This window comes from Lepus europaeus, chromosome 2 (genome assembly GCF_033115175.1).
Source record: "Lepus europaeus isolate LE1 chromosome 2, mLepTim1.pri, whole genome shotgun sequence".
NCBI classification, from domain to species: Eukaryota; Metazoa; Chordata; class Mammalia; order Lagomorpha; family Leporidae; genus Lepus; species Lepus europaeus.
In genome coordinates this window covers 132,228,982-132,253,410 of record NC_084828.1, presented here as the reverse complement: position 1 = coordinate 132,253,410, position 24,429 = coordinate 132,228,982, and the positions used below count along the sequence as shown (strand labels likewise).

Genomic DNA, 24,429 nt, shown 5'->3' with positions numbered 1-24,429 from the left:
GCGCCGGCACACCGGGTTCTAGTCCCGGTCGGCGTGCCGGATTCTGTCCCGGTTGCCCCTCTTCCAGACCAGCTCTCTGCTATGGCCCGGGAAGGCAGTGGAGGATGGCCCAAGTGCTTGGGCCCTGCACCCGCATGGGAGACCAGGAGAAGCACCTGGCTCCTGGCTTCGGATCAGCGTGGTGCACCGGCCGCAGCGCGCTGGCCGCAGCGGCCATTGGAGGGTGAACCAATGGCAAAGGAAGACCTCTCTGTCTCTCTCTCTCACTGTCCACTCTGCCTGTCAAAAAAAAAAAAAAAAGAGATGCTGGATTTGAAATGCCTGTGAGAGCTGTTGGTTAAGGTGTCTACACACAAGTGTTGGGACAGTGGGAACACGGAGATTTGCACTGGATGTTAATTCTACAAAACAGTTGTTAGTGTTTTTGGCTTTGAATATTTCATCAGACAACAGCTTTAGCCGTGGCTGACTGCTAAGGTCAGCTTTTTGATTATCATGAAATAATAGAGCTCTGAAACCATATACCGCCATCTTTAATGTATTTTTACATCAAAAGGGAAAGAAAATACAATATTGGTGTTTAATTTTTATAAGTTAATCATGGGGGAGTTGTCTATCTCTGAAAAAAAGAAAAAGGAAAAAAAAAAAAAGAAACTAGATAGCAAAGCAATTTAATTCCTGGAATTTTAGAATTGCACCACAGGAAAACTCTAACGTCATCTTCCTTCGATTATGTGTCTATTTTGGGGATTGTCACAAAACACAAATGATTTAGAGTTTACCTTAACTTGATCCACAGTTGAATAGTAAACCCATGGAATACAAGGCAAATCCTCTGTTCCAGCTCCAGATCTTTCTGGGATTTGCCATATGTAAGTGCGAGTTTCACCTAAATTAATCAAGTGTTAATGTGTTTGGTTATATTTGGTTTCTATTTGACTTACACACCCAAGCCTTGATAGCCAATAACCAAAGAACTGAAAGTGGCAAGGGAGTTAGTTTTTCAAAATTGTGACCCTCAAATTATTTTTAGGAAGTTAGTTTTCAGATAAACTGTAAGACTTTTAAGTCAATGATTTTGACTCAGTTTTGCCGATGATGGAGTCACCACAACATATTTGCCATGCCGTGAAGCTAGGAGGTGGCAATTCCAGTGTCACAATCTGAAGAAACATGGCAGCCAATCTTTTCACAGCTTGAAGTATGTTTTCCCAGCATGCTTTTTTCTCTTCATACACCAGGTGGTTTCCCCCAGTGGCTAGCACCCTGCCCTCCCACTGGCTGGCTGTATGTCTGACCTGTCCTGTGTCCTTCCCTGCTTTCTCACAGTCATCCTGAGCTCACGAGAAGCTGTTAGACCTCTTGATCTCGCGGGTCACTGACTTATCTCAGTTTTGTCTATCTTCTCTCTTGCCCGTCGAGTTCTCACTACTATGTCATGTGCACTACTGTGTCGTAAGCAGACCCTGGACCTTGACCCTTCGAGGCTTGTCAGTTGCTCAACTCTTCCACCTTGCCAGGGCCCTTATCCGGTTCCCATGGGCTCCAGCCTCTTCTCCATTTCCAGTCACCTTGGGGCTTCCCATAGAACCGTTCAGAGACCTTGATATTTTGCCAAGCCCAGCCCCGAATCGTGACAACAGTGGTAGTCCACTTTACTTATATAGACCTTGCTGTCAAACTAATTTGCCAGAGTCTGACAAGAAAATTTCACTGAGAATGTAAAATGTAGATTTATCACTGGGACATATTACTGTCTCTCCAGGTCTACTTTCACTGATTATCATAAGCTGAAAAACAGCGTTTCCTTCTCTTCTCCACCCCCCTTCCCAGACTGCTTTTCCACCAGGGGCTCATAGCCAAAACCCTGGAGTTGTCCTTGGGGTTGTTTCTTCCCTGATTCCCCCTAATGCCTAAGTTTCAGCGAGTTCTTTTAAAAAGCACCACCTTTGAAATAGAACCAGAACACGGTAACTTCCTACCACTTCAAGAGCTTCTACCCTGTTCCCAATGTTAACAATTTTTTTTTACCCAAATTATTGTGATAGAACCCAAATGGACCCCTGATGCAACCCCTGCCTACCCCAAAAGTCACTTAGCCACACAGCCAGAATAGCCTTAAAAAAAAGCAGGGGGGTCCTTATCAAATTATCACCTCATTTGGGTATTGAGAATAAACTCTCAAGTCAACATCATGGCCTCTGTAGTACTCTACTTCATCCAGCCCCTGCTCTCCCTGGGTCTCATCTGTCCCTTGTTTGCTCTGTTCTCACCTCTGGTCTCAATAAGACATACACTCCCACCTTGGGCCTAGACGCTCTTTGCCACAGTCACCTGCATTTCACTACCTCTCATCACTGAGATGTCCAGTATCACCTCAGGGAAGCCCTGCTGACCACCCCACCTAAACCACCTCCCCTGCTACTATCTGTTGCCAGGCTGCGTCTTGCTCCTAGCATTTTTTACTCATTGACATAACTTGTGTATCTCCCTTGGGAGAATGTGCGGACTACGAGGGCAGGGATTTTTATTTCTAGTCCCCTAGTTTTACAGGAGTGGCTTGATAGATAGATTTATGTTTTCTCATTTTATTTGGAAACTGCTAAGTTACTGAGAAATGATCTTTTCATAGAAGCCAACTTTAGATCCAATAGAAGAAAAATACTGTTCTCATTAAATAAAAATGCATACCTATGTTTATAATCTATCTCATCTTTTCCTCTATGTTGTTTAAAGAAACATTTGTGGCCTGCGCCATGGCTCACTTGGCTAATCCTCCACCTGCGGTGCCGGCACCCCGGGTTCTAGTCCTAGTTGGGGCGCCGTGGGAGACCAGGAAGAAGCACCTGGCTCCTGGCTTCGGATCGGCGCAGTGCATCAGCTGTAGCGGCCATTTGGGGGGTGAACCAACGGAAGAAGGAGGACCTTTCTCTCTGTCTCTCTCTCTCACTGTCTAACTCTGCCTGACAAAAATAAATAAATAAAAAAAAGAAAAAAAAAACATTTGTTGAACTCCTAGGTCTTGCCAGATACTGGACTAGACAGTGGTGGGGTGGTGGATTTAGAATTCCAAATGGCAGCCTATTGCCCTTCCAATCCCATCTGTGGGAGGCAGGAGTGGAAACATTCAGCCTCATGCACTGTGGCAGATGCCATCTGACGTGTGTTCTGGCTGAGAGCTGAGCTTGGAGGGAGCATCTCCCTGATTCACATTTGAGTATTTGTAGATGTCTAGTACCTTCAAGGTTTTTCCATTGAGCTCTCTTGTGGATTCTTTAGGTATGCGTATATGCACACACACTTCCACACACACAGAGACTCACCTCCCTGTATCCCCTCTCACCAACAGCCTCCTCACTTCCCCAAGTCCCACTCTTTGGAAGGATATCTCTATAGCAGTGGTCATTTGTAGAAAGCCTATAAAGTCTTAAAATGCATCTCCCTCCCATGAGTACCTGGTAATGTTGGAGTAACTGTGGAACTCTCAGTTTTTACCCCGTGGGCATGTATTGAGTAAGGCCTTGTGGCCATATTTTTAAAAATAATTTTAACTTTGTCCCCAACGTCTGCATGAAGCTGTGGACCTGGAAGAAATGGAAAAGAAGAGTGGCTTATTTGTCAGATTGAAAGTTTTAACTTAATAATAACAACAGAGCTCAGGTGACTTTCTCAGCCTAACACTGGGATCCGTTTCTTTTTCCCTGGGGCTTTGTGCTGTAATCCTCTTGAATTTATACCTGGTCCAGGAGGACTTGGGATAAAAACTACAAAAATGGCTACCTCTAAGGGTGGAGACCCTGGTGCATCCCTTATCAGAGATGCTTAGGGAAGCTTTGGCCTAAAGTCCCTGCAGAGTCATGGTGGGTTGGGTCCCGGGCACAGAGTTGTGCTGCAGGGCTCGCTGTCATTTCTCGTCCTTTGGACTTCCAGATGTTCGTCAGAATGAAGGTGGGAAGTGTTGTTTGGAAGGGTGGGGCTGCCCCCGCACATTTCTAACACCTAGTCTGTCTTAGCCTGTCTCCTGCCTGAGAGAATTGCTATCATGCAACAACAATGTCTGTTCCCTGTGGGGCTCCAAGGGCTGGGGATAACCAAGTCCCTGGGAACTCTGAGAGCATGAAAACATAGTGCGCGTATGAAGTGGTAGGGAGAGGCAGAATGTCCCCTGCCCTTGATGATTTTCAAGATTCCCAAAGCAAGTGCCAGCCAAGTTCTTAGACATTGTCTTAAAATGATTCCTGAAAAACTGAAGGTAACTCTCCCCTGCGATGTGACAATAACACTTTTTCCTTTCTTGATTTCCTTGTCTGTATTTTTTGTAATTAATCATCTACTTCTTAATTTCAAAAGTAAACAGCTGTTGTGTTTTGGTAGGGTGAGCTAATGGGGCAAATCTGGATATAAATTCCATTAGTAAGTAGTGTCTAGGAACCATCAAAGCTGTAGGCATCAATTTGCTAAGCACAACATAAACACAATTTCTTCAGGGTATAGTATAATTAGTTATTTCTGGCAGAAATAAGTAGCATTTTCTCATACACATTCTTTAATAAATATAGGCTTGTCATGTTTATTGAATAACATTTTTTATTTAAATTACATTGAAATATGAAGGGGAAAATGAAACCCAAGGACGTGGATGGATGTCTCTGCACATAGCAGCCCATGCTTAACCCACGCTCAACTACAGGAGCTGGCAACCCACCTAGAATTCCTAGGTGTTCCTCTTCGGGTTTTCTCATCACTGGAACTGTGAATGTGCTGTCAGCGTATTGACGGTACACAGCTTTCTTATATTTTGAGCCTATGTAGAACTCTTCCTTATCTAAAAATGGATTTGAAACACTTAAAGAAAAAAATAATGAAGATTAGTATGTGTCTTCATGAAAATGGAAGTTAAGTTTCAAATAACAGCACGGTTTTATGCAAGTAACTGTGGTAGTTTGTAGTGATCCCTTTCCCATCCCAGTAAGACAGAGTAAGACTTTTGTAAACATAGAGCAACACATGACCTGAGTGGCGCCACCTGCGTCCTGGCCCTGACCACCACTAGCTGCAAAGGCCCCCGCTAGCCACTGCCTGTTGGAGCCTCAGTTTTCTTCACCCCTAAAATGAGGTGTTCAATCAGATCACCTTGGAGGTTTCTTAATAAGCTTGGGCATTTTTATGTATCTAGATTGTACCGGTGATGTGATCTTGTGTTCCTGCATATTTCTGGTCCAGAGAAATGGAAATGACACTTATTTTCAGTCATCCCCTTTTCCTAAACTTGCCCCTGATGTCTCCTGCAGCCTTTCAACCACTTTACCACATCTACTGAAATGACCTTCATCCTTTATACTGCAGGCCCACCCCACTAGCACAGCTAACCACTGCCTCGCCACAGGTCTCAGGTCATGCCATGGGCGCCAGATCCCAGCACCTGCCCATCCAATCCCTCCAGTCGTGTCCATGCAGGCTCAGTCAGTGTGTGGCAGAGGTGAGGTGACAGAGGAGAAAATGCTTGGAAGAGTATGAAAGGGGTGACATGAAGTGGGGGTGACACTACTCCCGTGTTTCAGAAGCTCCACAACTACCTCTACTTACATTTATTCCAATTGAATTGACTTTTTCCTCTTCCATAAAATACATATGCTACTGGTGGATTTGAACCATATTTTTCTGTAAGGTCTCGGAGTGCAGAGACCATATCTGCTGTATTGCCCTCAAACATTTAAAACACTGTTGTGCATAACAGATTTAAGAATGTGAAATGGCTCAGTGTTTGGCTAATAGTGAACTCTCCGGAGGAAAGGTTAAGATAAGCGGCAAGTGGTTGGTAAAGGGAATTATATTTCAGCTCTAAATTTAGGCATTAAGTTTGGTTAAGTTTGAAAATGAATGACAAGGAAAGAGCACATGAATGTGAGAAGGCCTAAAGGAAAGAAAGTAAGATGGGTGATTGCAAAGAATCAAAGAAAATCGGTGGAGTTTTCCTGTGGGAATACTGAGAGGGGCAGAAAGGAGTGAGGATGGGGTCCTGGGAAGTATTTTGTTGTTGTTGTTTTAACTGTTTAATGCAGCTGCTGGTTTTTCTAATATTTAGCATAATTCTTTCTTCTCTGAAAGGGAAACTTAACATTAAGCTGAACACCCTGGGCAGCAGAGTCTGGATGATTACTTTTGCTCTTGTAAATGATGCAGCTCCTTTTCCCATGTCCTGCTCGGGGAGTAATCCCATTCCACTTCCACTGCTGCAATGTAGTAGGTCCTTTCTCCCTGGTAGAGCGTGGAGCCCTCAGACTGCCGCCCGCATTGGTTCACGGTGTATTTTTGCTTCATGCCGCCTGTGTAATGATCGGTGGTAAGGCACTCAACCTCAAAAGTTCCTGGAGCAATAAATAAGAAAGCAGGTCAGTCCTGCACTTGAGTTTACCAGGATACATTGGTGGGAAGCTGGATTGGAAGCAGAGTGGCCATTTAGGTACCCCAAGTAGCAGCTTAATCTATTATGCCATACTATCACCCACTGAGAGAATCTTTTTTAAAAATTTTATTTAAGTTATATAAGTTTCATGTATTTCATATATACAGATTTGGGGACATAGTGTTACTTCCCACCCAACCTCCCTCCCACCCAAACTCCAACCCTTCTTCCTCCTCCCTCTCCTATTCCCACTCTTAATTTTTACAAGGATCTATATTCAGTTTACTTAATGATCATAAGGTTAACCCTACACTAAGTGAAAGAGTCCAACAAATAGTATGAATAGAAAAACAAACAAAAGCACTGGAAACCATTATACTTAGTGAAATAAGCTAGTCCCCAAAAGACAGTTGTCATCTGTTTTCCCTGATTCTAAGTAACTAATAGAGTACCTGAAATCTAATGCACTGGAGTGAAATAGACATTTTGAGATTCAGTGATTGTTTATAGCCCTTGTCCCTTGTCTCTTCCATTGAGAGAATCTTGATACCTCCTCCTATACATCACCATCCCTTTCCCCTGCCCTATTTTTCTTCATGTACTAATAAGTGCTTTACATATCTATCTATCTATCTATCTATCTATCTACTTTTTTGTGTCTTTTTCCCTGCATTAGAATTGCAGCTCCATGAGACACTTTTGTACACTGAGACATCTTTTTTATTCATGGTTGTATTTACGTTGTCAGACAAATGAAGGAAATGATGACACTGGATCTGTCTTACATTTTAATGGCGAATAATGAACCAAATAAAAACGTATTTTGACATTCTGATTAAAATTCTTTATTTTTTTTAGTTTGTTTTACTCTTTCAGAGCTAGATCTGTAGGTGTTTCTGAATTTGCATGGCAATAATTCTAGTTTAGAATAATTCATTTGTAAGCAACCAACAAACCAACACTATACCTAGGCTGTAGAGATATGATTCAAAGTTTAGATGCAGGGTCCAGTGCTGTGGTGCAGTAGGTTAAGCCTCCACCTGTGGCGCTGGCATCCCATATGAGCACCAGTTCGTGTCCCATATGCTCATTTTCTGATCCAGCTTCCTGCATGGCCTGGCAAAGCAGTGGAAGATGGTCCAGGTCCTTGGGCCCCTGCACCCATGTGGGAGATCTGGAAGAAGCTCCTGGCTCCTGGCTTCAGATGGGCTCAGCTCTGGCTGTTGCAGCCATTTGGGGAGTGAACCAGTGCATGGAAGATCTGTTTCTCTGTCTCTCCCTCTCTCTAGAACTTTAACTCTCAAATAAATAAATAAATAACTATTTTTAAAAGTTTAGATGTAGAGTCCGTGGGAGTCATTTCCCCTGCAGTCTGCACCTTTAAAAGAGCCATAATTAAAAGGGCATCATCTTGAGAATTCTATGTGGAAATGGAGGAAACCACCACCCACTCTTCTTGCTCCCCATCTCCCAATAAAAAGGAAACAGACCTAGCCCGTGTGTATGTCAGGCCACAATGGTCCAGACTGCCTCTTTCTTTCTTTTTTTTTTTTTTTTTTTAGATTTATTTATTTATTTGAAAGTCAGAGTTACACAGAGAGAAGGAGAAGTGGAAAGAGCGAGAAAGAGAGAGAGAGAGAGAGAGAGAGAGAGAGGTCTTCCATCTGCTGGTTCACTCCCCAATTGGCTGTAATGGCCAGAGCTGCGCCAATCTGAAGCCAGGAGCTTCTTTCAGGTCTCCCACATGGAGGCAGGGGCCCAAGGACTTGGGCCATCTTCTACTGCTTTCCCAGGCCATAGCAGAGAGCTGGATCGGCAGTGAAGCAGCCAGGGCTCGAAACAGCATCCATATGGGATGCCGGCACTGCAGGCAGAGGCTTTACCCACTATGCCACAGCGCTGGCCCCCAGACTGCCTCTTTCAAGGGAAGGAAAGGCACTTGGGAGGCTTGGGGAAGGGATGAGCTCATTCATCATGTTCGGCAGGATTTCAAACAAAAGCCACACCGATTGGTGCACTAGAGACTTTTCCTAGAATTAAGGAACTGTACCTTCTGCGTCAGGCCTCATGAGCAGCGTAAGGCTTGTCTGAGGGAAAAGGTTCGCGGTGTCTTTCACTTCTCCTCTTGACAGATAGGTGTTTCCTGAGAAGTATATTCCATGGACGTCGGCCTCGTTTCCAGCACTGAACAAGTACCACGCCACTGAATCTCCCTGGCACATGCTGAGACCAGGCTGGTTCCCATACATAAATCCATTCATGGCTGTGAACGTGGGAAATAACACTGGGAAGTGATTGGAGGCCTACTCTGTGACAAGTTCCCAGACTTTCCAAAGCCAGCCTTGGTTTTGTCACTTTTAAAAGACCCATTCAGGCCTGCCCATCCTTTTTTTGTGTCAGGAGTGTCACTTAAAATCCCTGACCGTCCCAAGCATCTGCAGAGCAGCCCTGGTTGAAAGGGAGCAGAGCTGAGTGCCTGGTTCCAGGAAGGAAGGAAGGAGTCAAGAACTCAGTCCTGGTCTCCCAACTTGGGTGGCAAGGATCCAGCTGGAGTCACATGCTGCCTTCCAGGGAGCCTGTTAGCAGGAAGCTGGAGTCAGGAGTGGCGCTGGATCTTGACTCCAGGCACTACAGTGTGGAATTTGGGCATGTCAATCAGCACTTTAACTGTTACTTCACATATCTGTCCCAGTGGGCAATATTTTTGACAGTTTCCAAATGTAAAATGCAGAATCAAAAGACATATTTTATAGATTAGGGACAATGTGACTAGTGTCAGTGCAGCTGAGAAAAACATCTATTTGTAATACAATTTTACACTTTTTCTTTTACTAGCCACAGTAATTTCTATGTTGTCCATGAATTCTGTGGGCCTTTTGAACAATTAGCTCACTGTCTCTAAACAACTTTTTAATATCACTTTGGGAACTAAAAGTAAATTTGCTGCTAGCTTCCAGTGAAATAAAAATCCCTGGAGATTGTCCTGGGCAATGGTAAGGCAGAGATCATATCTTTCTACACGTTAAGTCATCAGATGAGCCTGTCTTTGAGCTACAGACGAGAAGAGCCTCTAATCCAGTAGCTCTCCAACTTGAGCATATGTCAGAATCACATTGTAAGAACCCATACCTCTTTCTGATTCAGGGTTGGGGCCCAAGAATTTCCATTTCTAACAAGTCTCCATATGATGCTGGGGCGACTGATCCAGGGACCACACCTTAAGGACCATTCATCTAACATACTTTGTCTTATGACTCCCAGGTAAGTTAAATGTTGAGTAATTGGCCAACACATTAAATAACCTGTGGTATTTCCCTTATAGCACCATTTCACTTAATCGTTAGTGAAAATTAACCAGTGAGCAAAGCTGTTTGCAATTTGTTTTAACAGAAAGCACTACATATGAAATACTGAAATAACTTCATAGATTGGTGAATGGTGCAGTACTTACAGTGCATCTTATTAGATTCCTGAAAATCAGCATTGTCCTTGTCTACCTGATCAGGTGCAGTTGTAAACATTTTAATATTATCATCCAGGAATAAACTCTCATTCTCATCAAATACTGTGGGAAACAAATAGAACTCCTTGTCTACATCTTTCTGTCAATCAAGAACAATGAGGTGAAGACAGAATAAGTAATGCTGAAGATTTACACGGACACAATGTTATTTATGCACACAAAGGCTAAAGGAAAGAATGAAAACAAATTTCTTTTTCTTCTTTGAACTAGGGCTCAGCTCCTAAAACATTTCAGTTGACCCACTGAAGTTTCCATTGAATTTGTTGATTTGATTTATGGTTAAGTACGGTAATCTGAGCCTCTCTGTGTATCTACAAGTTCTGATTCTTCCTGACTTGCTGCCCAGGTTGCCCATACCAATCGAAACCATTAAAAAAAATAGTTAAAATGGGGGGTGTGTGTGTGAGTAGAGATGGGATCTGAGTGTCTGCTGGAAAAAGGGAATATGACATCCACATTCATGAAAACTCAAAGAATTCCTGTAAGAGCAGGGTGGAAGAAGTTTGAGGACCTAATCATCTGAAGTGAAGAAATAACCTGCCAATGAACTGGTACAGGGATTCCCACAATCTCCATGCAGCTGGACAGACATTCTTAACCTCTTCCCCAACTCTTGGTGAAAAGTAAGGAAGCAGACATGCTGTCTGGCCTGTGCAATGAGCCAGTCACGGGGAAGAAGGATTCAAATCATGTGAGCCCCTGAGGGTGTTACTCCCACAAAGGGGAGAAAACTTTAGAGAGTATTGCATGATCTTGCTTGAGAGCATTTTTCAGCTAAAAAACATGATTATCCAATTGAAAATATACAACGGGCAGAGAACTGGATCAACAGTTTTCTAAAGTGATCTAAAGAAAGCTGAAAGTCAGAGGAAAGGATTCAAGAGGAAAAATACACTTGTAGTAACAAATTTACCAAAAAAGAAGTTAGGAAAAGGGGAGACACAATCTTGAAGAATGGTGAAAGTGTTCATCACCATTAAAGGAAAAAAAAACAAACCATGGTATTCAGATTCAACTGTTTCACTGCGGGGCAGTTGTATGGCCCAGCAGTGAAGATGCTCATGTTCCATATCAAAATGCCTGGACTCAATGCCTGGCTCTGGCTTATACCTCCAGCTTTCTGGTGCAGATCCTGGGAGGCAGAGATGATATGTACTTCCCACCCATGAGAGAGACTTGGATTGAATTTCCTTTAAAGCAGCATATAAACAGGACTCACAAGATCAAGCCCTCCTGACCCAAAACATATCCATCTCCTGACTCGAAGATATATTCATCTCTAGCTCCAAACCAATCAGGAGCAAGGAGCATCCAGAACCCAACCACAAAAGCCCTTCACTGCCTGTGTAGGGACTTTCAACAATCCGTGCACATGCCCAGAATAGCCCACTATGAGTCTTATAGGACTTTCCTGGGAAGCTGGTTATGAGCGACACCACTGTTTTGAGCATATCATGCAAAAGAAGCAATTGCACCTGCCCAGAACACCAAGCTGGGTACAAATACAAGTTCCTTGTGTCTAGGGAGAACAAGCCAGAGACCAAGATGGTGTGGCCATGCCTTCCCACCACGATCAAACCAATGAGGAACTTGTTCCTCATTGCTGTCACCCTGGTGCTTATGCATAAGCCTCCATTAAACTTTGTCTGGGCTGAACATTGACATTTTGTCAATTTTTATTTGCAGGTGACCTAAAGAACCCTGGGTCAACATCACCAGTGCTGGCTTGGAGCCAGTTGAAGAGTGAGCCAGGAGACCGGATCTTTCTCTCTGCCTCTCAAATAAATATATATTTTTAAAAAGTTTCACTGAAAATAAGACAAAATTAGTAATAGATAAAAATGCAATGTAATACCTAAAATATCCTGGTAACAGTTTTGAATTTCAGAGATAGAAATTAATCTATGTTTTTAAATGTTCCCATAAATTGGAGAAATCAGATTGTCGTTTCCCTTTTTTGAGAAAAGATTGTGATACAAAAATTCAACACTGTGTGAAGGACAACAAAATATATTTTCAGATGTAAAAGGATGATGCCGACAGGAACCACCACAATCACTTACATACTGAACAGAGAAAACTTCAATGAAAAATTTATTTTCTAATTATAATGCAACAAAACTAAAAATTTGTCCTGAGGACAAGATGTTTTAAAAATTTAAGAGTACCATATTTGATCTAAATAGCTCTTAGATCAAAGAGAAAATAAAAATGAATTACTAAGTGTTCCATAAGTAATATCCTTGAGAACACTACAAAATGTTTGTTTGGAATAAAAACAGAATCTGACATGCTTTTTATTTTAAGCAAAATTAAATAAAAGTAATGTAATATTTGAAAATTTTATAAAGTTAAGAGGAAAATAATACAGACTAAAGTAGATAGTAATAAATTAGAATACAAAAATAGCCTAAAGAATGTATTAGTTGAGAAAACCAATGAAATACATAAAACTGGAAATATAATTAAAAATGGTGGGGCTGGCATTGTGGCAGGTTAAAAAGCTGCCACTTGTGACACTGGCACCCATATGGATACCAGTTCAAATCTCAGCTGTTCTACTTGCTATCCAGATCCCTGCTAATGTGCCTGTGAAAACAGTGGAAAATGGCTTGAGTGCTGGAGCCCCTTTACCCACATGGGAGACCTGGAAGAAGCTCCTGGCTCCTGGCTTTGGTCTGGCCCAGCAATGGCTGTTGTAGCAATTTGGGGAGTGAGCCAAGTGATGGAAGATTTCTCTCTCTTTTTCTCTCCCACTTTCTATCTGTAACTCTGCCTTTTAAATAAATAAGTCTTTATAAAAAATGGAAATAACCAAAATATATCATATTTGGAATGAAAAAGGAATACAAGTACCTATACAGGGGAGAAAAGAGTGAAAATGATTATGTGCAATAAATGTGATCAATTGACTGACTTAGGAGGAGGGTCTGAATAGAACAATATTCATGGATGAAATAAAAATGGTGGCTAGAAACAAAGACAATAAAATTCCTCTTAATTAACTTTTTTTTTTCTTTATTTGAGAGGCAGAGAGACAGAGAGAGATGGAGACAGATATATAGAGCTCCCATCTGTTGGTTCACTCCCAAAATGCCTGCCATGGCCAAGGCTGGACCAAGGCCAAAACTGTGAACCAGAAACTCAATTCATGTCCCCAACAAGGGTTGCAGGAACCCAATTACTTGAGTCATCCCTGTTGCCTCCCAGAGTCTGCATTAACAGGAACCTGGAGTCAGGAGCCAGAGCTGGAACTCAAATCCAGGTACTCCAATATGGGAAGCAGACATCGTAACCAGCATCTTAATTGCTAAGCCAAACACTCCTACAAAGTCAAACATAATTTCACAGGTCACTTCTTTTAAATCTATAATCAGATTATTTCTTACTATTTAAACTTTATCACAATACTTTTTTTTTATTAAACTTTTATTTAATGAATATAAATTTCCAAAGTATAGCTTATGGGTTACAATGGCTTCCCCCCTCCCATAACTTCCCTCCCGCCCGCAACCCTCCCCTTTCCCGCTCCCTTTCCCCTTCCATTCATGTAAAGATTCATTTTCAATTCTCTTTGTATACAGAAGATCAGTTTAGTATATATTAGGTAAAGATTTCAACATTTTGCCCATATAGCAACATAAAGTGAAAAAACTACCATTGGATTACTAATTATAGCATTAAATAGCAATGTACAGCACATTAAAGACAGAGATCCTACATAATTTTTTTTTCAAATTAATTAATTTTCTATGCCATTTCCATTTTAACACCAGGTTGTTTTTTTTTTTTTCATTTCCAATTCTCTTTATATACAGAAGATCACTTCAGTATATAATTAGTAAAGACCTCATCAGTTTGTGCCCACACAGAAACGCAAAGTATAAAAATACTGTTTCAGTACTAGTTATAGCATCACTTGGCTTTAGACGACACATTAGGGACAGATCCCACATGGGGTGTAAGTACACAGTGACTCCTGTTGCTGATTTAACAATTTGACACTCCTATTCATGGCGTCAGTAATCTCCCTAGGCTCTAGTCATGAGTTGCCAGGGCTATGGAAGCCTTTAGAGTTCGCTGACTTTGATCTTATTCCGATAGGGTCATAGTCAAAGTGGAAGTTCTCTCCTCCCTTCGGAGAAGGGTACCTCCTTCTTTGATGGCCCCGTTCTTTCCACTGGGATCTCACTCACAGAGATCATTCATTTAGGTCTTTTTTTTTTTTTTCCATGATAGCAGGCATTCCATGCCTGCTATACTCTCATGGGCTCTTCAGCCAGATCTGAATGCCTTGAGGGCTGATTCTGAGGCCAGAGTATCACAATACTTTTAAATGGAAATCTTCTCAATTTACTTAATGAAGATAGTGTAACTATTTTAATTTATTAATGACGTTAATATCAGAAAAAGCAGTTTCTCATTTATAAGGTTAGTTGAGAAAGTCTAAATAAAAACACCATATTCAGTAATGTTTTTTTTTCCCAGAAGTACGAGAATAGTTTAACATCAGGAAATTGTTAATGTTGGTCAAGTTTATAGATCCAATGAGCAAAACTATGTAACAATTTTAAGGAAAGCTAAAAAGAAATTTTTTGAAATGTCCCAGTCTGGCACTAGCTTTGCTTTTTTCCCAGATCTTTGTAAGGCTGCCTCTTTGAAATTTAGCTATCATCTTAACTATTAGTTCCACCTTATCTGAAATTAGGATTTCTGTTCATGATTTTATTATTGTACTTTGTGTTTTAAAGCCCTTGGAACTTTCTGAAGGTTTTTTTTTTTTAATTTTAATGTTTGCTTATTTCCTCCCTTTACTGCCCCCCAAAGCACTAGCAAATAAACCCTGTTAGACCAGGAAACTGACTAGTCCTATTTACCCATGAGTTCTGTGCCTAGTACAGGATGCTAATAGAGTGGCTCAAGTGATTTGGTTTTTAAATAGAAGAACATTCACAGTAATCTAGAAATAGCATAAAGAACAAGGAGTAGTCATTTTATTCTTAGTGGTAAAATAATAGAGATGTTCTCATTAAGATCTGACACAAAATCAAGCCAGCAGTTGTTACCACATATTTTTAAATGTTCTGCCCATTACAATAAGGCAATAAAGTAGCACAAGTTGAAATACTGGCAAAGAGAAGATAATTAGCATTATCTGTAGATATTATAGAACCTATATGAATCAGCAGGCAATTATTTGAATTTAAAAATGCCAATTTTAAATGTCCAGTTACAAAATGAATATTAAGCAAATCATTAATTAAGTCAATTAATTAATTAAGTCAATTTAGAAACCAATATTCAGGACTGATATAAAAAAAACTAGAAAAACTTACTGAATAATCAAAAAGACAACTTGAAATAAATGGTCCTAAGTAAAAGGCTGAATGCAGTTAGATGCTTTTTCTCCAACTAAAGTGAGACACTTACTGAAATTCCAAAAAAAAAAAACATCATGACATCTTTGGGCTTGACAAAATTATTTTAAAGTCAGTCTGAAGAATGCATGTGTGAGGGTAATTAAGAACAATCTAAAAGAGAAGGAAAAAACCTTCCCTTTGAAGTCAGGGAGGAGCATATTCTATCATATGTTGAACACGAAGCTGCAACAGTACAATATGTCACTGCTATTGGGACATAGAGATCACGTAAACCTAGCAAACCTAGAATGATCCAGATATATGTAGAATTTAGGATATGATTAAGGTGACACTTTAAGCCAATAGATAAAAAACTGATTTGTTCATGTAGTTGTTTAAGAAAAATTGGTTAAGCCACTGTTTGGGATGACCACATCCTATTTTGTGTGCCTGGGAGAGAGTCCTGACTCTGTTTCTGATCCAGCTTCCTGCTAATGCTCCTAGAAGGCATCAGAAGATGGCTCAAGCACTTGCATTTCTGCCACCCATGTGGGAAACCAGATGAAGTTCCTGGCTCCTGCATTTCATTTGGCTGTTAAAGGCATTTGGGAGTGAACCAGTGGATGGAAAAATCTTTCTTGCTCTCTCTCTTTCCTCCCTTTTCTCTCTCTCCTCTCCTCTCTATCATTCTGCCTTTCAGATAAATAAATAACAAAAATTTAGAGTTCTACTCAACAAACTCAACTAGTTACAAGTACCACTTTTAGGGAATTAAAATATAACTTAATATTTATAGACTTATGGAATGGGAAATAACTTTCTAAGCATGATACAAAAGGCAAAAATTCATCAGGAAAGGTATTGGTAATTTGGCTGTGTAAAGTTGAAAACAGCTACATCATCACAGGCTAACAAACAAAATAAAAAATACAAAACACCAATCCTAACCAATTATGAAAAAATTAGAAAGCACAAAACACGAACAGAAAAAGAAAAGCTGCATTGTACATGAAAAAGATAATATGTACATATACACATATATACACATTATATGGCTTAATTACAAGTATTGTATGAAGACATAAACAACTAAAAATAGATGACTGCCATCAGGAAGTTGACAAAAGAAGTACAAATGTCAACAAACCTAAAACAGTAATCGAATTACAAATTTAAATGAGAATGAAGTACTGAATTTCACCTGTGAAGTTTGTAATAATTAAAAGTATACTCAGTCTTGGTAAGAGAGTAGAGAACAGCCTCTCTCGTGGACTTTAGGAGAGTGACTTCAAAGTTTTCAATTACAGCCACATAGGATACATTTCACATTGTGAGCCTAAACACACACCCACACTCACTAATCAAATAAGAAATTTCATTAAACTCTTAACTATACTTGTCTTTATTACTTGTGGTATACTCTGATATTTTAAAGGTGAATACTATTAAAAATTCTAGTCACTAGTGGTAACCCACTAAATGATTTATGATCTGCGGTTTGAAAAATGCTACTTTATGGAAAGCAGTTAACACTCAAAGTTGTGTCTCATCTGTGACCTAGAAAGTCAACTTCCAGGATTTGTTCCAATGAAATAAACATAGACATGTTCTAAGGTTTAGTTAAAACAAAAAACAACATGTTAAATACAGCGGTGTTCATAGTAGGAGAACATTGGGGTGCAAGGGTCTGGCCTAATGGATAAGATGCCTGCGTGCCGTATGGTTCCATACCCAGCTCTGCTCCTGGTTCCAGCTTCCTGTTCACGCAGACCCTAGGAGGCATGAACATTGCTGAAGTAGTTGGTTACCTGCCATGCATGGGGGAGATCTGGAATGAGTTCCTGGCTTCTGGGCTTATAGGGAGTAGACCAGTAGATGGGAGCTCTGTCTGTCTCTGAGTCTCAGTGTGTGTGTGTGTGTGTGTGTGTGTGTGAGAGAGAGAGAGAGAGAGAGAGAGAGAGAGAGACAGAGGAAGAGAGAGAGAGAGAGAGAGAGAGAGAGAGAGAGAAATGTTCAAGATGAGCTTGAAATACCTTATGTTGGAAAGCAAAGAAGGTCACGTAAAAATGAAGGCAATAAGCCCCCCAGTGGCAGAAAGCATTCTTTGACCATCAAGGACAGTGGTACTGAATTGAAACACACCAAGTAATACCTAAATCCAGGAATTCACAATGCTACTTCAAATGAACAGAAACTGTTCAGAAGTTTTGAAGTATGCTGGGAAAGCACTACTAACCTGAAGACTTGTAAGCACAGGAAACAGGATCAAGTATCTGTCATTGACCCATTAAGCGAAGCTTCTGCTTCAGCCAATTAAGAAAAAATGATTGGGTTAGAACACTAGCATCCGGTCACCTCTGATTAGTACAATGGTGTAGGCAGTGGTCATCAGCAGCTGATAAGATTCCTAATGGTGAGACAATCATACATTATGTATTCCCTGATAGAAGAACCCCAAGATCACATCTGAAATAATCTTGCAAGAAAAAAAACACCTAATTTGAGTCATATTAAACCTTTAGACCTAGCCATTGCTTTATGGGGAATGGAGGGGGAGAGAAAGAAACATGTTAAATGATAGCACAGGATCATTATCAATAAGGAGATCCAGACATGGGAAATTACCATAGGATCGACGACTCTTACAATAGAAACAGTGCAAGAAAATAATCTCAAGAAACATCAATGGATTGTAATTGTGCAATTATTTGAATATCGATTGAAACAAAAATGTAAAACAATTATAATACAATTGGGGAAATGTAAGCATTAAATATTTGATGCTATTAAGGAGTTTTTATGATATGTAATTATTATTCTTGGATGTAATAATTACACTTTGGACATTTTAAAGGAATCCATATTTGAAGGTATATACTAAGGTATTTATTTTAGAACTAAAAACAATGATTGGGATAGGTGTTCCCGTTTATATAGTAAAAAAATTATTTTCCTCATTTCTAAAAGATATTTTAGGCAATATTTCCCTCAGTGTTGATTGAATCAATATCATTAGTTTGTGTTAGGGCCTGGCGCCGTGGCGCACTAGGTTAATCCTCCACCTGTTGCGCCGGCATCTCATATGGGCGCCGGGTTCTAGTCCCGGTTGCTCTTCTTCCAGTCCAGCTCTCTGCTGTGGCCCAGGAAGGCAGTGGAGGATGGCCCAAGTGCTTGGGCCCTGCACCCACATGGGAGACCAGGAGGAGGCACCTGGCTCTTGGCTTCGGATCGGTGTAGCTCCGGCCATTGCGGCCATTTGGGGAGTGAACCAACAGAAGGAAGACATTTCTCTCTGTCTCTCTCTCTCTCACTGTCTGTAACTCTACCTGTCAAATAAATAAATAAAAATCTTTTTTTTTTTTTTTGACAGGCAGAGTTAGTGAGAGAGAGAGAGAGAGAGAGAGAAAGGTCTTCCTTTTTCCATTGGTTCACCCCCAAGTGGCTGCTACGGCCAGTGCACTGCGGCCGGCGCGCTGCGCAAATCCAAAGCCAGGAGCCAGATACCTCCTCCTAGTCTCCCATGCGGGTGCAGGGCCCAAGGACTTGAGCCATCCTCCACTGCCTTCCCGGGCCACAGCAGAGAGCTAGACTGGAAGAGGAGCAAACGGACAGAACTGGCGCCCCAACAGGGACTAGAACCCGGAGTGCTGGTGCCGCAGGCGGAGGATTAGCCTAGTGAGCCCTGGCGCCAGCCTATAAATAAAAATATTTTAAAAATAAATAAATAAATTAATTAAATGTATGTGTTAGAGTTTAATTTTATTATAAAAGATCTTGAATCTCATGGAAAAATTTTGTTGCCAGCTCGTCTTGGAACAATTACGTTAGCCAGAAGATCTCGGCACAGTATAGATTTTATAAACCTGAAAAATTTATAAAAAACATTATGCATAGAATCTTCGCTGCCTCAAAACTCAGAAATTTCCTGTGATAATTATAATTCAAAGACACAGGCAATTCATTTTCATTTTCCATGATTAGTCTTACCTGTCTGCCATTTGCATGTAAACTTCCTTTCTTGCATATTTTCATTGGCCCAATAAGCCCAGTGAATATATCCTTGGTGGGGTCCGCAGCAGAATAATACATCTTAGACAGACACACTGGGTCGGCATACGTGGGTCCCACTTCCTTGGGAACAGTCCATTCATAGGTGAAGGTTTCTTTGGGTGCCACATGGGAGGCTGAAGGACGGGGCCCACCTGTGAGAAGGTCGCACTGCTCAAGGTTAAGTTTGCTTTCTAACGTGGCCATTCTAACCACAACGTCGATAGGGTTGAATGTAGGCTGAAAACCCACATCTGCATGAGTTAGAATGGAATCCATGGGTGCTCCTGTGTCAGGTAACAAGGGTGATAGCCCCAGGTGCCCCTCTTTGTACTCAAACACCCCTAAAACATCCCTAGCACTTTTCATCTTTATTGTGTGTGTTTCTCTCCCAAACAGAATTTTGCTTTGCTTTTCTCTCTCTGCATCACCTGCAGCAGTGCCTGGCAAGGGGGTAGGCCACGCAGGTTCTGCTGAACAAAACTGAACTTGACAATAACCATAGAACCGACAGGAACTTTGCAAACAATCCTGTTCATATAGCGCAGATTTACATCTGAGGACACTGAGGCCAGAAGGACTGAATCACCTCCCATAGTCAGACTGGAAGTGGTAACACAGAGGCTTCACTGGTCAGCCTCCATATATAAATATACTCAAATCCCTTCACATGATAGAATGTTTTGTTACATTAAAGTTATATTTGTAAATGCCTACAGTGCTAACTAGGAGAACAAACTCTGTGTATATAAGTATAAATATACAAAGCTACTTCAAAAAGTTCATGGAAAATGGAATTAAATGGTGATATGAAGGCCACTTGTATATTTAATTCATGATCTGTACCATATTTAAAATATATATTTATGTGCACAAATGAAAGTTGAAGAATTACATCAACATATAATAGTGGTGATGGTTGTTCATAGAACTATTGGTAATTGATGTTTTTGGCTGTAACTTTTTATGTTTTTCCAATATTCTTAAGCCTCTAACCTCTACAATCACATTTTTAAAACTGAAAATCACCCAAATAGTCTTTCAGAAATTCCGATTTGATATAATGCAACTAAATTACTATCAGCATTATCAATACTCATCAAATTAGGGCAGGACAAAATCCCGTAAACCAATTGAAAATGGTAGGAGCAAAGGTTTATTTGCTTTTTGGCATGAAGAGACTACGTGAGCAGTTGCTACCTTCAGCTTTTGCAGGACACTAACAGTGGGTTAGTCAACACTATGGCTGGCTACAGAGGGCTGTACTCACCCCCACTTGAACTGGAATGTGAGGTATAGAATGTGCCCTCGTTGTCCTTACTGAACCTCACCCCAGTTGGCTCAATACTGAGGGGAAATGGTCCTTTGTTTTTGAAGGTGACCTTGATGGTGTCTCCCACCTCTGCCCAAATGACAGGACCTAGGGACAAAGAGAATTATTATGCTTCCTTGCTGTATAACACACGGAGTATACAAGAAAGTTATTTTCTCTGGTCGTGCCCTCTGGCAAGCACCACTGGGAGAAACATGCTTATTTGTGGCAGGTAGAAAGTCTGGTTTTTACTAAGTCTGTTATTGAGGCTGGCATTGTGACATAATGGCTAAAGCTGTTGTCTGTGGCACTGGCATTCCATATGGGCATAATTCCAATCCAGCTCCGTGCTAATGCACCTGAGAAAGCAGTAGAAAATGGCTCAAGTGCCTGGGCCCTGCACCCATGTGGGAGACCCGAAAGAAACTCCTGGCTCCTGGCTTCGGCCTGGCCTAGCCCCAGCCATTGCGGCCATTGGGGGAGTGAACTAGCAAATGGAAGACCTCTCTCTGCATGTAACTCTGACTCCCAAATAAACAAAATAAATCTTCAAAAAAATAATAAATCCATATTTAATCTGACGTGGTGAGGTTAGAAAGAAGTTAAGAACTTTTTGACCCAACTTCAAATTAATGAAGTTGGTTGTCATTTTTGTCTAAGACAGTTAATAAACTATAGACAGCTACAAAAAGCTTTTCAGCAAGTCTACACTCTCCTCACCCTAGTCTTCTAGATGTGTGCCTTTGTCCTCAGAGAGTGCTACAAAGTTGTACCACCTAAAGCAGGCAAGTTCAATTGTCTTGGAAGTGAAGGGTAACACCTTCGGATTTCCCACCACAAAATCAACGTTATTACCAATTATTGAATAAAACCATAAATATGCAGTACTTAAATAGTTCACTTACTGAGAGCTTCCTATCTGTTCTTCTGAGTGTTCATGTGTATTAACAAATCTAATCCTTGTCTAGTTTGAGGAGACAAAAACCATTATTCTTCCCATTGTACAGAAGGGGAACAGCCAGAGGCAGTTGAGTAAGTGTCAGCTGTCGCACAGATGGTGGGCAGTAAGGACTGTCTGCATCCAGACCTCTGCTGAATCCAGACGGGGCTCCCCAACTCTGCTGTTCAGCCTGAGCATCTGGGGAGAGCCTGCCGCGGGGCTGTGCCCCAGGCCCACCCTCACAGGGCCCTGGGACAGATCCAGCCTGCCTCATCTGTAGCCTGCTTTTTCTTTCTAAGGCAATGTACTTTCAGCTGGGAGCAGAAGTTAACAGCCGAGTTATGTATTTAAACCAAGTCACATAGCACACAAGTTCCTTTTATCTCTTTGAACAGCAACAACAAAATAATCATTTGAAGTCAGCATGGCTTTTAATGATTCAGATTCAGCACTGGGAATCTACATCTGGGCAAGTCATTTGCAGCGTTTGATTGATGTTCCATCCTCCCTGCGTCTAGCTTGCGTGTAGAAATCACGCTGCAGGGCCTGGCTTTTCTGTTCTTTCTGAGGTTGGTGGCTCCTGGGGGAGAGTGTAACAACCACGCGCTCCTGTGTCCTGCTCAGACTCACCCAGCAGGCCAAGGTGCTCCTCGTCAGGGCCTCTCTCCTTTCGATCAGTGAAGGAGGCATCTGTGTACTCGCGATAAACTAGCTTTTTATAAGAGCCTCCGATTCTTGTAGGTCCTTGTTCGAAAAACACCTCTGAGGCACTGCCAAAAGACAACGGGTTTGATGCAGACACAAAGCAGGTGTTCACATGGAGCACTAATGAAGGCAGAAAATGCTGGCCGGTGCTTAGGAGTGAATCTTTTCCTGGGGTAATGGCAATCCATACTGTTAGATAGGAAGTCAGAAATGGAGCCTGTGTGTGTATGAGAAAGGCCTGAGACCAGCACCTACTGTGGAAGCTCCAGAAGCCCAGCACTTTGCACTTCGAAGTCCTGCTCAGATCCTGATAACCTTCCAGCTGGTACCAGCCCTTACCCCAAAGAAAGCTCGCAGGAGAATTCTTTCCTCAGAACCAAATGGGCTACCTGACCTGATAACATGGGGCAATAAAACCTTCACAGACGCCCTAAGAGTGCCAGCAAATCTGGGGAGGAATTTGCTAATTTTCACCCAACAAACCCTTCTGCTAGGACTCCCCATCCTTTGTCCTGGAGGAAAAGGGGAGGTGGGTAAACAGACTCCCCTGTAAGCCTAGGGAGCCCAACAGACTGCGTGCTCAGCCCTCTGCCTCTCTGCTGAGCCGCCCACCTGGCCTGCCCAGGTGTATTCTCTCCATTCAACCTCGCTCTCGCCCCAGTCTGAGCGACTGGGCGCTCTCTCTGTCCCTCCCTTCTGACAGATGCCCTGTCCCCAATAAAGCCTTATCACTTCGCTCTGTCTCATGCCTGAATTCTTTTCTTGCTTCCATGGCCTTTTCTCCGGTGACAATACCAGTTTCTCACACAGAAGCAGACAATTCTAGGCCACTCAGACTTGTAGAGGGTTAAGGAGTATAAGATCACAGAAGAGGTTTCACGACCCCCAAGGTTTAAGGAAGTGTTCTGTAATAGGGTGTTTAATAGTAGCTCCTGTTTATTATGTTTTAGCACCAGCCAGGTGCTCAGGGACTTTCCTTTGTAAGTTGAAACTCCCAGGATGAGGCAATAAAGTTGGTATTATTCTCCCCATTTTATAAAAAAAAAAAATTAAATTTCAGAAAAGTACTTGATTTGTACAAAGCCATCACATTCACGTCTGATTTCACTTGACAAATGTGTGGAACCCTGCTCGTGGCCAGGAGCCCTGCTCTGCATCGATGACAATGGTAACCCAGCTCTCATCCCTGTCCACGTGGGCTTCACTTCTATCAGCGAAGACAGACTGATCCCAGCCGTGGTCTAAAATGAAAGAAGCACAGGCTGTGAGGAGTATTTTTCTGGGGGTAGTGGGAAGTGGCTGAGCCAAGAGGAAGTGATCTTGAAACCTATCTAGAGGAGAAGAGTTAGCGACATCAGGTGAGGGTGATGGAGAATGGGACAGGGGTTTACAGGAGAAAGATTCCAGAGGAGTGAGCGTGGCAGGGAGGCACAGCAGAGGCTTAGCATCCTGGGTAGGACAGAGGAGAGAGGAATGGGGGAAGGAGAGGGAAGAGAGACGGGGGAAGTGGAGGGAGGCCTTGTTCAGGCTTCAGTGCTTCATTTTAGGGCAGTACCGAAAGATGTAAGCCTTTGAAAGATTTGAGTATTTAAGATTAGTGTTTTAGGAGAATCTGTCCAGTGGCTGCCTGGACAACGTGTTGAGAAAGGCAAAACTGCAGGAGGATCAGCCAAGGGCTTGCTTTTATAACCCCAGTGAAAGATGGTGATGGCTTCAGAGGCAGCACCAGGAGAATGCAGAGGGCTAGGCAGTGTGCAGGGACGTTTAGGATGTCATGAGTCAGGACAGGAGTCATGAGACAGGAGGAGGAGGAGGAGGAGTATCCATAATGAACACATCTTCCTGCCCTTTTCCATGTTCTGATTAACCAAAGCTAACTGCTGATCTTGTGACTGGAGAGTCTGTTCCACTTAACAGATAAATAATGCTTGCTTGAGCATTCCAGAAACTGGCCTTGAGAAGGCTGGATGAACCCACAGAGGAATCTGGCCTACCCCGGTCAGTACAACAAGAGATTTATGTAAGCATGGGATGAGAGTAACCACTGTGACTCCAACCAGCCTCTTACGGCCTGGCTAGGGGCCAGTGTGCAGCTGGCACTACCCTCTGTTCCCTTTGCTCTTGATTCTCCCTCTA

At 42.0% G+C, this 24,429-nt stretch overlaps 1 protein-coding gene across 5 annotated transcripts in view; it reads right to left on the bottom strand.

Annotated features, from left to right (window-relative positions):
- Window positions 1-24,429, bottom strand: part of CP (ceruloplasmin) — a 69,280-nt gene that overhangs the window by 18,641 nt on the left and 26,210 nt on the right. For all 5 annotated transcript variants that reach the window (XM_062213236.1, XM_062213245.1, XM_062213253.1 and 2 more), the window contains exons 7-15: window positions 22,219-22,358; window positions 20,607-20,756; window positions 19,277-19,491; window positions 9,858-10,008; window positions 8,457-8,669; window positions 6,161-6,368; window positions 4,706-4,845; window positions 3,456-3,584; window positions 783-889 (exon numbers count right to left, since the gene is read on the bottom strand). In XM_062213236.1, the coding sequence (XP_062069220.1) occupies window positions 783-889; window positions 3,456-3,584; window positions 4,706-4,845; window positions 6,161-6,368; window positions 8,457-8,669; window positions 9,858-10,008; window positions 19,277-19,491; window positions 20,607-20,756; window positions 22,219-22,358 (1,453 nt within the window). The remainder of the gene's footprint in view (window positions 1-782; window positions 890-3,455; window positions 3,585-4,705; window positions 4,846-6,160; window positions 6,369-8,456; window positions 8,670-9,857; window positions 10,009-19,276; window positions 19,492-20,606; window positions 20,757-22,218; window positions 22,359-24,429) is intronic.